At 42.1% G+C, this 13,114-nt stretch overlaps 1 protein-coding gene across 1 annotated transcript; it reads left to right on the forward strand.

The window, feature by feature from the left end:
- The first annotated feature begins 37 nt into the window (after nucleotides 1–37).
- Nucleotides 38–3,347, forward strand: LOC117207428. Its single transcript, XM_033447655.1, has 3 exons — nucleotides 38–2,107; nucleotides 2,238–2,450; nucleotides 2,745–3,347. Exons 1-3 carry the CDS (start codon nucleotides 1,958–1,960, stop codon nucleotides 3,204–3,206), a joined length of 825 nt encoding a protein of 274 aa, XP_033303546.1. The 5' UTR covers nucleotides 38–1,957; the 3' UTR covers nucleotides 3,207–3,347.
- Nucleotides 3,348–13,114: the final 9,767 nt, after the last annotated feature.

A 13,114-nucleotide genomic window follows, 5' to 3' on the forward strand; every position in this document is an offset into this window, starting at 1 on the left:
GCTACGACGTTTCGTCCGTCGACGTTCTATCTGCAGACCAGTGTTTTCCATTTTAGAAAATAAATATAATCGCGTTCGAGTTGGAAGATTTTCAGCGGAGTGAAACAACGAGAAAAACAAACGGCGAGAGTCAACGTTAGAAACGTGGCTCGTTGGAAGGAAAATACACTGGACGCGTAGCGGTATATGTCCTACTCTTTCTTTTTCGCTTTCTTTCGCTTCTTGTTGGCCTTGGCTCGATCGTTTGCTCGTTTCTCCTCGTACGTGGGACTAAGCGCCATTGGTAACTGCAACTTTGGTCGTGACACTCGAACAGCCATACAAGCTATAGAATAATTTTCCGGATGACAGTGTCCGAAAACTTTGAATTTGCTCTTCTCCTTGTGTAAATGTTCGTACGGTATTTCATAGAGCGTTTGGAAATTTAACCTCCTGGCTGAAAGTATCGGATCGCGTTGACGCGTTATCTGAAAGACGACGCGAACCGCTTGGTCGTCGTCGCGAAACGGCCGACGAAACGAAACGTACCGATGGTCTGGGCAGCTCCGGAAGTGAATTGTCCGGCGCAAGCGGTCGCGAGGTAACTCGCTCGAGCCATGCAAGAACGTACCAACGCGGTACCGATGCCATTATTCTGATGCTCGGGTTTTACACAGAGGATGTCGATCCATACGAGTCCGTCCACGTTCATTATTTCGTGCGTCCGAGCCTTGGTAGTGACGTAGCCTTTCAACGTCATTACCTGACGCAACGTCTCTCCTAGCTACAAACGGAAAACTATTTATCGCTACGTTTTCTACAAAAAAAAAAAAAAAAAAAAGAACATGGTAAATCTAACAGCTAAACGATAAATTGGTAAATGTTAAATCTCTGTTTAAACCGAGATCGAACCCATCGGTTCTTTGGTAAGCTCGAACGACGATATTCGTAGGTTTGCTGAAACGCGACGTTAATTACGGTTAATCGTTCATCGACGATTTCTATGCTTACTAAGACATGTTTCACGATGCTGTACAGTTCCTTCTTGATGTACCATTGAGATTTTTCGAACATCGAGGCGACGAGTACACCTACGAGATCGTTGGTTCCCTCTTTAATTGCACAGAAGCTAATCATACTTTCCATATGCTTGAACACCCCGGTCATGAACATTTTCATGGAGACGGCGTCGTCGAACAAACCGACGGCCTTAAGCAGCGGTTCCGCTCGACAGAAATAGGCCTGAAACACGCGTAATTCTAATCTGATTCGCTCTAATCCGAAGCATTCGCCATATTCGTGCAATTTCTTTGAAATATCGGTGTTTTAAGGTGCACAAGAGCAAGGGAAATTATTTCCATTTGGAATAACGAGCGTACGACATAGCATAGGGTGATCTTTTAAGCGTAATAAACTGTACTTCGGGCGGCGATGTACTAGTACAAAGTGGAGCGTTTGCATGAATCTGTTTAACCGAAGGTCGACGATCCGATAGCCCGCCGACAGTCTCTGCCACACCATAGACGCGTCCGCCGTGTACGGATCGTCCTTCTCCTGTAACTTTCTGATCGCCAGGATACGAAGATTCAGCGAAAAGAAATCGCTTTCCTTGATCGAGCTGCGCCTGCGAGACTCGATCGAATTGTCTCTCGCGCTTTGTCTCTTGGCAAACATATTACGATGAAACTGAAAGAAACTGTCCGAAGGATATCTCTGATAAAGGAATTTCAATTGGAAATTTTCAACCGTTTCGCACGCACGAATTTCACCTAACGCTGCTTTCAAACTTCCCGACGATTCTCGACTTTGAAGTTGTTCCCTTATCGAATCCTCGGCTCGACGCATTCGTTCGTAGACACATTCGGAATTTCTATATTAACGCGTTACGCGATCTTCGTTTCTTTTCTCTGCGAAATGCGAGTTTAAGTTAACCGTAGTACGCTCGTCGTGTACCGAATCTGCAGGATATCGGCTACCTATGGAAATGGACGCGACCGAGGAAAAAGACGAATTCGCGTTGGCAGTGGAGACTCGGATGAAAGCTCCTCTCGAATGGCACTCGTCGGCCGAATGTAGAATATCGGACTTGAGGGAGTCGCAGTACGACGAAGCTCTGCGTCTGATCAAAGTTTAGCTACGAAACGAAATCATGCAGCGTACGAAGCCGTGCAGATTTGTCGCGCAACCTTTTTTACCACCTTCGTATCCGGTCGTAAGTGTCTGGTCTGAGAGGTTGTAGCGTCGTCCGATTTCCACAGCGCCACTTCTTTCGCGACGAGCCTATGTGCAAGGCGTCCTCGTTGCTCCGAGATGAAACGTCGGTGAACGGTTACCTGGAGCTCGTAAGAACGTGGATGAAGGACACGACAAGCCTGATCGCTACCAGTATGAAATCTGGGCGTGTGGTTGGAGCGGTTGTCGCGCGAATTAACAGCGACCCTGAGAAAACCGACACTTACCATCGTGTGCAGGTACGATCGCGATTTGCGCCGCGAAAGGCGAACGCGTTGGCGATAGCCTTCCAGCGAAGCTTCGACGGGGCAAAAACCTCGAGAACGAATCCTCTTACTTAACGCGTTTTTAACGAGTGCCACGCCGCGATCAACGACGAAACGCAACGCGGTAGCTGCGGAAATTGTGAAAAGAGCGAAAGAAATTTTGCAAAACTCGAAAATTCCTGTCAAAGATTCCACGCGATTTTTTTTATACTGCAAGAAGAAATTTTAGTCTAAGGATTCTAACGGGGATGCGTTTCTATCGCGTAGATCCTGCAAGGAGAGAGTCTGCGCAAGATCATGCATCTGCTGAATACGTTGATCAAGCAAACGAACGCGCACAAAACGTTCGGTCAGCAGGAGTATTACTGCGTATACGTTCTCTGTGTACATCCGTCTTATCGAGAGAAAGGCGTGGAGATCGCGTTGCTGAACGCTTGCGTGCAAGTTGCGGTGTCTTTGAGAATACGGGCGATCGGTGGCCTTTTCACGTGCGGTGCCAGTCAAGCATGGGCGCGCAGCGTGGGCTTCCAACTTCTTTCCGAGATTCGTTACAGTTTATGGATTCTCGACGATCGAATCGTCTTCGACGATCCAGGAAGGGGAAATTACTCGGCCGCTATGATGGGCAAGTTGATAGCGCCGGAAGAAGAATCGGAGGATTCGAAAGAAGGCGAGGTATCGTCCGTCGATACAACGTCGAAACAAAGAAACTCGCTTGGCTGCAAGTAGAATTGTTATCGTACTTGCTGAAGCAAAATTCTAACGTAAAAGTAGACTCGTGTACGTATAAACGATTAAGAATGGATGTTCATTCGCAAAAGAAAATCGTTGTTTCAATGGAAAAATGTAAAGGAGATTATTTCGTTCGTATTTCGTAGCCATGTTTTCTTCCTAATTTTCTGGTCAAATTTAGTTTCCATTTCGACCGTCATCTATGGAGAACAGCAATTAATTCCAACATAGAAATTCTTCAACGATTTCAATCGAAAACTCCAAGATCCTTAATAGATGCACCTTGATATGTTACCAACGAATACATCGCGACCTCAAGATACCCACGATCAAAGAAGAAATATCCAAATTCAGTAATAGATATAACGTAAGAGTTAACAATCGCCACAACTCACTGGTTACTCAATTTTTTGACACGTCGAATCAGATCCGCGGGCTAAAAAGACATTACCCTTTAGATTTAAGCACTAGATTCTACTAGAATCGAATAACGATAAACACTTATTAAACACGACATAGTACCACGCTAGAAAAATTTACTTATAATTCTCAATGAGAATCGATCGTAAAATTCATCCAAATAAAAAAAAAAATAATTTCGATGATCACGATTGTAATCTCGTGAACCAGGACGCGGTGTTCGGCTATTGACCAAATACGGGATTCGCGTTCTCGAAATAGGAAACCTACATTACCAACGATCAATGTTCATTTTCATTAAACGACTATGAACAAGGATTCTGAGATGGCGGTACCAGCGAACCCAGCTGCACCGACACCATTTTCCGGGAATTTCCCGGGAGTGTCTTTTGGACACCCTTTCTCCCTTTATCCCCTCCCTTACGTTAGTTTCGAATTCAGTATGCGAGGGATCGAGAGTTCACCCCACGTGAAGGGTAGCTTTGTGGAATGGAGTTTCACCCTATAGGATGGGGAAACCATAATGCCGCCCAGGCAAAGCCGCGCCATTTTGTAAATCAAAGGACCAAAGGGACACGATGAAAATTCTCGGCTTTCCAGAATATTTTCCACCATATCTTTCGTAACGTTCGATTAATTCTATTCGTAATCAAAATTTGCGAGAACGGCGAAACTGTGTTTAACGCCGATTCCAAGTCCAAACTACGATCGTCGCGCCTGCGTCGCCAGTCAGTCGTTTTCTACGTTTGCAAATCATCCTTACAAGTCGTAATATTTCGTTTAACGATACGTCACCCTGTTTGGCAGAATCTTTAGCCGAGGCGTACGATAAAACTTTGGTAAATAGATTTCCATCGGTTAGGAAGAAATTCAAAGTTTCATCGTCGTCTTCTCTCTCGTTTTTCGCGCTCCTCGCTTATATTATTTTACAACTTTTCGCGCATAGCTTTACGATCGTATCTGTTCGAATTTTGACTCAACCATCGACGTATTCAACGTCTCTCGGTCTTCCATGAAACGAAACACCAGTGGATACGAAATTTGTGGTACTTTCGAAATATATGCGTTGGTCGTTACAGATCGTCGCCTTAGCCTGTTTCTAGTATTAAAGAAAAAGAAAATTGCCACCTTTTTTTAAGGAATTACGAGTAGAAATGGAAAGAATATGATTTTTAGCGAAATCACGAAATAAACGATCCGGTTTCTGACGAAATACTTATCTTCCTATTTTCAGACACGCTTATCTAACTATTCTTCGCTATTATACGAATATTTTGTAGCAGGTCGCTTACGTAATACGAAGATTCGATTTACTATTATCACCCACTTTTACAGTGTTTTCTTATCGGTAACGTTATAATCTTGCTTTATCTCGAACGAAATTCTAACTGGATCTATCGAGCAAAATTGTCGATGAATCTTTCCTTCGTTGCAGACTAGTCGCGGAAAATTTATAATACGATAAACGAGTTTAACGCATAGCAACGTAAATATAATATGGTTAGAAACCTAAAGGACAATTTACAAAAATAAGATCGACAAACAGCAGCTAGAAGTAAACTTTATATAATTAAAATTGTATATCGTCGTACGAAAAATTGCATCGATCGAATAGCATCGGTTTTTTCGTGCGTATACGACGTAAAATTAAATACGCGCCATGAAACCTGATATATACCGATATATTTGTCAAGTATTCGTGCGAAACGTGCAATTGTGAATTTCGTTGTTCGTATTTCCACGTCCCATTCAGTGGCGCCATCTGCAGTTCGCGAAGTTTGCGAATCGCGCTTTCCTTACCGCCATTTTCTTTTGCCACGCGATTAATCTCTTTCGAATTTTTCCCACTAAATTACCAACAAATATCAGGAAATGTTTTTCCCACCAGACGGCGCGCCTGTCGGATATCCGATTTAATTTTTTCCCATGAATTTAATCGTGAGAAAATTTACGGCGTTCGCGGTATCGTAGAAAAGCAATTACGCGAGAACAAAGACGAAACGAACGACGTACGAATAATTGTCGGGCGTTCTACTCGATTTAGTAAAACATTCCAGAGAGAATGCGACACTTAGGCTCGAGGAAAGAACGCGATTCCGATCGACAACGAAGGTTAACTAAGGGCTCGTAGTGTTCGGTTATTAAGACTCGTTCGAATAACATTCTAACGACTGTTCGCTGAAAATTCTTTCGGTCGCGCGATCGTCGTAAAAGCAAAGATTCCACGTGGTAAAATCTTTGAAAAGACGTATATCGTTTGTTTATTAGTCGATTACAGTTGGCTAAAAATACAAAATTTCATTGTTACCGTACGGTGCCCGAAATTTCAATAAAGTCGCTATACACGTTTTTTTTTTTTATTTTTTATTTATTAAAATTTACAATCAATTCTCGCATTGAGAATTTTCAGTAACACGTTCGAAGGGTATTTGTAGGATACGCTGCAAATGGCAAAATCGAAAAACGTCGATTTTTTTTATTGCTAAATGTTCTATCGTACATACTGATGATAATATCGTGGAATAATACTCACATGCCACTTCCCTTTATAAATAGTTATTAACAACGCCAGAAAATGGTAACATCGCCTCTATAGAAAAAAAATGTAGGTTCCAATAAACGTTGGTTGATTGCTTTTTGACTTGTATCTATGTCGTCTGTCTAAACGAACGAAAGATGCAGTTTTCTTCGTAACGAGAGACCTAAACGCTAGATTCAATTAGTTATTTAAATTAAGTAATATTTACTTATTTATAATACTTACAAATTATACTTATCTATAATAAGTATTAATTTATTATAAGTAATTAGCCATGTCACTGCCCCACGCCACAAAAAATTACTGAAAATTCTCAATGCGAGAATCGATTGTAAATTTTAAAAAATAAAAAAAAAAAAACGAGAGAAGCGACACAGGATTTTCTATAAACGCGCTTTACTTTTTCACGAGTTTCCACCGTACTGACGCGCACAGCCAAAAAATTCTACCAAATGTCCAAATTGGACAAATTGTGAATGTAAACAACTAAATAAAAAAAAAAAATACTGACGCATAAGGTTCCTTTTCCTCTTGAAAAGCTAGTTTCTTTGTACTTACAGATTTTTCTACGGGCATTTCTCATATTTTTAAAATCTTACAGTTATTCCTACGTATTATTTTGGAAAAACTAGAAGAGAAACGTGTGTGTAAAAATGGTGTTGATATCGTTCGCAGAAGGAATCGAAGATAATAATTTTATTTATCGACACGAAAACGCTTCGGTTCGCACGTCCAGACACGAAAAACGGTGGTTGCGCCAAAATAATTGCAATGTTTTAACATGGCCAGGTCGTTTGCCAGATTCCATGGAAAATAAATAAAAAAGTTTGTCATTTGCGGGCAATGAAATTAAATTAGCGAATTATCGAACGCGGTAAACGAAACGTGGACGTCTATCGATAGGAAACCTTGACAAAAAAATTTGTTGGAAAATTTGATTTCGTCAAAGGCAAATAGCATTTTCCACGTAAATCGAAAAAATGACAGCTACTCGAGCTATCGATATGAAAACAGCGAAGAAATTGTCGTTGATCTCTATTTTATTCGGCTTTATTTCAGATTTTATAGAAAATTGTCACTGGAAGGGAGCAATCGTAAGATTTTATCGAAAGATATGGATGGCTTCGTGGAAATTTCGCCGATTGTACGTACGATACGATAGAAAGTTTCTAATAATTGAAAATTGTCGTACGACAACTAAGCGTTTCTCTGTTCGCTTTCGTGCAAGATACAATCTACGATAAACTGTGAAACTTCCTGTAATTCTTTGCTTCTTTAAAAAAATATCGCTACTTTTCTGTTGAAATAATATTATTATTACTATTATTATTATTATTATTATTATCATCACCACCTAATGACAAAATCGGCAATCACTCGGTTGCCGACCCACGATATCTAACGTTTTATTAAATACAAAATTTATATAGAACAACATGACAATTTTACACGTAACATAATAACTCGAAGTATTGACGAACAGCGCTCTATTCTCTTGCGTATCTCGAAGAGAAATAAATTTGTTTTATTGCACATTCGTTCGTTCGACACATACGCGATGCGCTCGTCTCATGGCGTTTTCCTTTTGTCTTCCTCTCTTTCACTCCTCGCTCTTGCAATACAGACGTACGCGCGTCTATTTTCCAACATTTTCAAACAGATAGGCTATGGAATTTTCGATATTCGATCCCAATGAAACGTGTTAGGCGTAAAAAAATTCCTCTGGCTTTCGTCCATTTGCACTTTCGATGGCAATTTACAGGAAGAAGCTACAAGGAGAGACGAGAAACATTAAAAGGATGTTACATCAAACGAACACGCACTTCCTCCTTTTCCACTGTGTACGTTCTCGTCAGATTTCACGTCGCGTAATTTCCTTCTTCTCTCCTTTTCGCAGGTGAAAACTGTCAGGCTCGCTTCTATCGATAGAAGGGTCGTTCTTTCGCTTTTAAGTCTAACCCACAACGTCTACGTTTTCGTCCTTACTCCGGGATCGGTCTTTCTTTAGCGCTTTGAAGAAGCAAACGCGTAAAAATTGGTCCGAACCTATAGAGGTAACTGGAGGCGTTGCCACTGGCAACCGATTGTACAAGACACGTAAGAAAATTGTAGAAGACCCTCTTGATCCCTTTTCGACGAAACTTTGCTGGAATTTTTGCCGATCGTATCACTTATTTTTCGACAAGCTCGTTAGGAGAAATCGTTGAAGAAAAAACAACCTATCGAACCTTGATTCGCCGAACGTCGTTCGTAAATCGTTCTCGTAATTTCATTGTGAGAATCGTCAAGGTTCCGAGCAATTACACCATGTTTTTGGACAACATCGATTCGAAGGAAAATTCTCTGAACGTAGAATTTCGCGTGAAATATCGACGAAAGAGCATCTGCCGCGTGAAACTGCGTAATTTTTCTTTCCAGGCGAGACACACTTTCCTTCAACGCGATAAATCTTCCAATCCAAATGGAAATTAACTTATAACGATATCGTAACAAGTAGCGTCTAAATACTCGAAAATGCCAGCTCTACGTGTAATTTATTTTACTCGTTAAATATTTACGTGATACCGCGCAAGAAGGTTCAGAGTTGGGAGCGTTTTGCGATTAAACGTTACGTTTCCTTCTCGTTGAGAAGAAATTAAGCGACTGAAATGTTGTTTCTATCGTTCTGTAGAATATTCCATAGATGCAATACGATATTCCGTTGACGATCATTACAATGGAAACGCGATGTAGATAACATTAGATATCGGTGGATCTGTACCTATTTTTTCTTCGTAAAATGATAACCTGTTACCGTGTCAGAAGACGTCTCATAGAAATATGTAAATTTGGTAAAAAAATACACGGAATACGAGTGGAAAAGTTTTCTGCAAGAACTAGACGAAGAAGGTCACGAACTGCAATGGAAATAAAATCCATTGTTCGAGGCCGCTTTTGAGAGACATGAGCCACGATTTCCGGGAGCGAGAAGGAGGGGGGGCCAACGACCCTTCGCATTGGGTCGAGAAAATATAAGCGAGGTCGATATTGAGAACACGAGGAACGTGAAAAGAGGGGAACGTCCCCCGAAAAGCCCTAATGCGTTCCATGAGTTTTCCAGGAGGCACGACGCCATGGAAATCGAGAACGTCGATACGTCCAAGTATTCGAATAAACGTTGCATCGAACGTTTCGTATTTTCACATCGTTTCTTACTGCAAATTCCTGTACGTTTAAAAGCGTGCGTACACCTCTTCGTATTTAGTCGATCAAACGTTTGCTTCGAACGAAATCGCCTAATCGTCCGACTTCAATAAACGGATGAAACAACGTTACGGCGATCTGCTAGAAAATCGTATCGATATATCATTTTCGAAGGACACGTGCGGTCCTAATTAATCGTTATTCCGATGTTCTCACGGGGACAGCATCGGCCGAGCATCGTCGCTTTTCAATATTTTTTTTTCTCACGGGACCACGTATACGGGGAAGTTGGACGAAACAAGCTTCTCTATATTGGTACGGTGAAATAAATTTTCTCATCGATGGCGAATCAAAGCTCCCTCGGAGCAGTGACCCAAATCCGAAAGGGGGTAACGACCCCGAGAGAGCCGGCAATCGCCCCCTGGTCGAATCCGTTTGTTCCCCGTTCCTTCTCTATTTCTCTCCTTTTTTTCTCTCTATTTTTCTTTTTTCTTTCTTTTTTTTTTTTGTTTTCGATTGCAAATGGCGACCGCTCTTTGAATGTCGACTGTCTCTCTCTCCCTCTCTCTCCCTCCCTCTCTCTCAGTCTCTCTCTCTCTCTCTCTTTCTCGCTTCGTGCGCGTCTATGCGCGCGGCCAGTGGAAACCGGGCCGCTGTCCTTGCGAAGCCGTGTACCAACCTCGACCGGTGAACGAAGCACGTGCAACCTTCTCTGTTCCATACTCCGCCGTGCTTTTTACCTGCGATATGTGTGTCTAAGTGTGTATCCAGGGCCGTACGCTAATTATACGAAGGGACTGCAACGTCCTCCCTCTGCTTCCCTCAAAAATACACACGTGCGTGCTCGCGAGCCACGCGTTTCGAGAGTTGGCAGTGCGGATGCCTCTGTGCGTTACTTAACGGGAGGATAGCCGTCGAAATCGATTTTCCCTGCGTACACGTACGTATGCCTCTACCGAAATACGAAAATGATCGCGAAAGCCTCGTAGCTGGACGAAGAGAATTTTCCAAGTTGCCCGACGCCGTATCATACGCGTTGTCGCGTCCTCGATCGTTGAACGATTTCGCGAAGATTCGTCGAAGATGGAAGGAAAAAATTGACTGGTGGTTCGTGTCTCGTGGAAAATCGAGCGAGCATGCGTCGATACGCTCCTGGATGGAGCGGAAAGATGCGTGTATTGGAGCGTTTCCATCGTATGAATGGTGGTATACACGTGCAAGTACCTAATGCCTATGAAACGAGAGAAGATCTCGTTAGCCATTCAGCTTTGCTTCACACGTCCATTCAACCCCCTTACCGATACGACGAGTAAAAAAATTCTTCGTCGCCTATGAAGGCTACTTCCGGGTGGAAACTAACATGTCGAACCATTTCGAGCGATGAATAACACTTAGGCCGTTTCTACGTACTGTCTGCTCGGTAAATCAAGCTAGGTAATAAATATCGAACGAAAGTACGATGTTTTATTTTTAGTTTCAAACGTCCCGCACTTTCAAGTAGAACCTCCCTATATTTTTCGACCTTTTTATTTCGTGCCGGAAGAGAAACTCGATTCGAAGTTTCAGAAACCATCGAACACACTGTTCCGCTGTAACGTGGTATTAAAAATAACTTAGATTCCATTTACTCTTAACCCAGCACGACGAGGCTCGGAAAAACAACGAAACGCGCTGATATCTTTCGATACAAGGAAATGCCAGTTGCAATTATATCCATCTATGTTGTAAGATCGTTCGAACGACAAACGGATCGGAGAAGTGGAAGATTTACTTCAAAATCGTTCCACCGTTGTACGTGGCGAATGTAAAATTGTACGTTGTCAACAGTTTGATGTGGGTGAAGGGATGGCACTGTAGCTTTGTACGCAGAAACGGACGTTCCAGGTACGGGAGATTTTCAGGTCAGATTTCCCGGCAGAAAGCAAACTTTGGTCAGAAAATTCCTCGCTTGCCTGCCGAAGGTTTAAAAATTCTGTACCAGGCTAACGTATATCTACGACGCCACCCTAGAGTGCTGTTAGGTCGACGCACAAGCGTCTATACACGCCCAATGAGCCCTGAACATGCCGGCTTCTAGGAATCCATAGGCGTAGGATTAGCTCGCCTAGCTAAGGTCTGCCGCTCTGTAAGAATTATCGTGAAAAACTGCTGTTCGAGTAAATAATTCTCGTTCCTGCCATTTGCAAATCGTCAAACTACTCGATGACCAATCGTCGCCCTGCGAAATATCCTTGGTCGGTACCTGCTATTCGTTAAAAATTGGAATTTTCTCTTATTTCATAGAGAATTGGAAAATAAAATCTTCCACGAAGTAAGTGGTGAAAGGCAAAATGGTAGAAAATTTTCAGCAATGTAAAATTCGGAAAAAACACGAGCTTGTGCGTTTTTTTAATTGAACGATAAATACTAATTACATTTTGACGTTATTTATTACAATTGTTTCGCGTATTTTATATTTACGTTAGATCACTTTTCTTTGCACTCGATAAGAAACGGCGGTTAGAAAATACCGTTAGGGATATACGTCGTTGGAGATAATATTTTAAAACGCGTTGCTTTTATCGAGCATTGTCGTTTCTGATATATTTTATTGCTAACGTGTGGAAGTTGTACGAAAAACGTTGAGAAAGTTTTCGTGACGCGAATCGACGCGATATCGGCGACAAATTTCCTTCTCACGTTGAAAGCACAGAAAACGTATAAGGTGGTAATTTTGTGAAACAAATCGTAAATAATAATTTCTATAAAGTTTTATCGACTATGATAACATTTGCATTTTTATCGTAGTCAACGGTATATCGGAATGCGTCAAAAAATTGCGATAGAAAAATTAAAAATGCTGGAATGCTAGATAAAACTTTGCCGCTGAACGACTGATATCGCGAAACATTTATTAATTTTCCCTAGTTGTATAATATTCATCGAGCGGCAAAGGCTTTGATAAATCCATAAATTAATACCAATTAATACAAATATTCTCCAATAAACACTGGTTCGTCGGAGATCGTGTCTCGATTCACTGAAATTGAAGCTTTATAAAATTTTCCGAGTCTCGACTGCCAATAACAATTACATACAATTTCCTATCTCGTCTCAGCGGCAAACGAGTAAAAACGAAAATAACGAAAGAACGGAAAGATCTTAGCTCTGTTATCTTTTCCCAACGGAAAATTACCGTCTGTTCGCAGTTAGTCCATCTTTCGTTCGGGAAACAAGCGTTCGCCTAATTTGTAAAAACAAAGTGTGGCCATATTTTCTGAACGGTCTTACAAATTTCCATCGATCACGATTGTCGAACCGATTATACAACCGATATAGAGGATTAAATAAAAAGCGTGGGAATCTGACGGCTAAGATAGTCTCGCGCAAGATGCTCGCAAACAGGAGATGGCGAAAGCTGGCTGTGCGAGATGCGCGCTACCGGAAGCGGATTATCATTTTCCGCGTTGAATTTTCGTGGAGCAAAAAGAAAGGGGGAGAAATTGTAAGAGCGCTGAGGGAGCGGTGCGGCGGAAGGGAGAACACTTTTTTCCCCCAGCGCTGCGAAGGGAAAGAAGGGAGAAAGGACACATAAATAAAAGCATCCCTCCAGCGGAGGTCTCGCGCCACAGGGTGGCCAAGAGGGTCACGTTTGCCGCGCTTTTTCGACACGGGCCACATCGCGAAATCTAATTGGTCAATCGGGAAACAGCCATCTTTTGAATGGGCGTAGCCGCTCGTTAATACAGGGTGACTCACCCCTGCCTGCAGGAAGGCCTATGCC

Source organism: Bombus bifarius, unplaced genomic scaffold (assembly GCF_011952205.1).
Source record: "Bombus bifarius isolate JDL3187 unplaced genomic scaffold, Bbif_JDL3187 scf7180000008030, whole genome shotgun sequence".
NCBI lineage: Eukaryota > Metazoa > Arthropoda > Insecta > Hymenoptera > Apidae > Bombus > Bombus bifarius.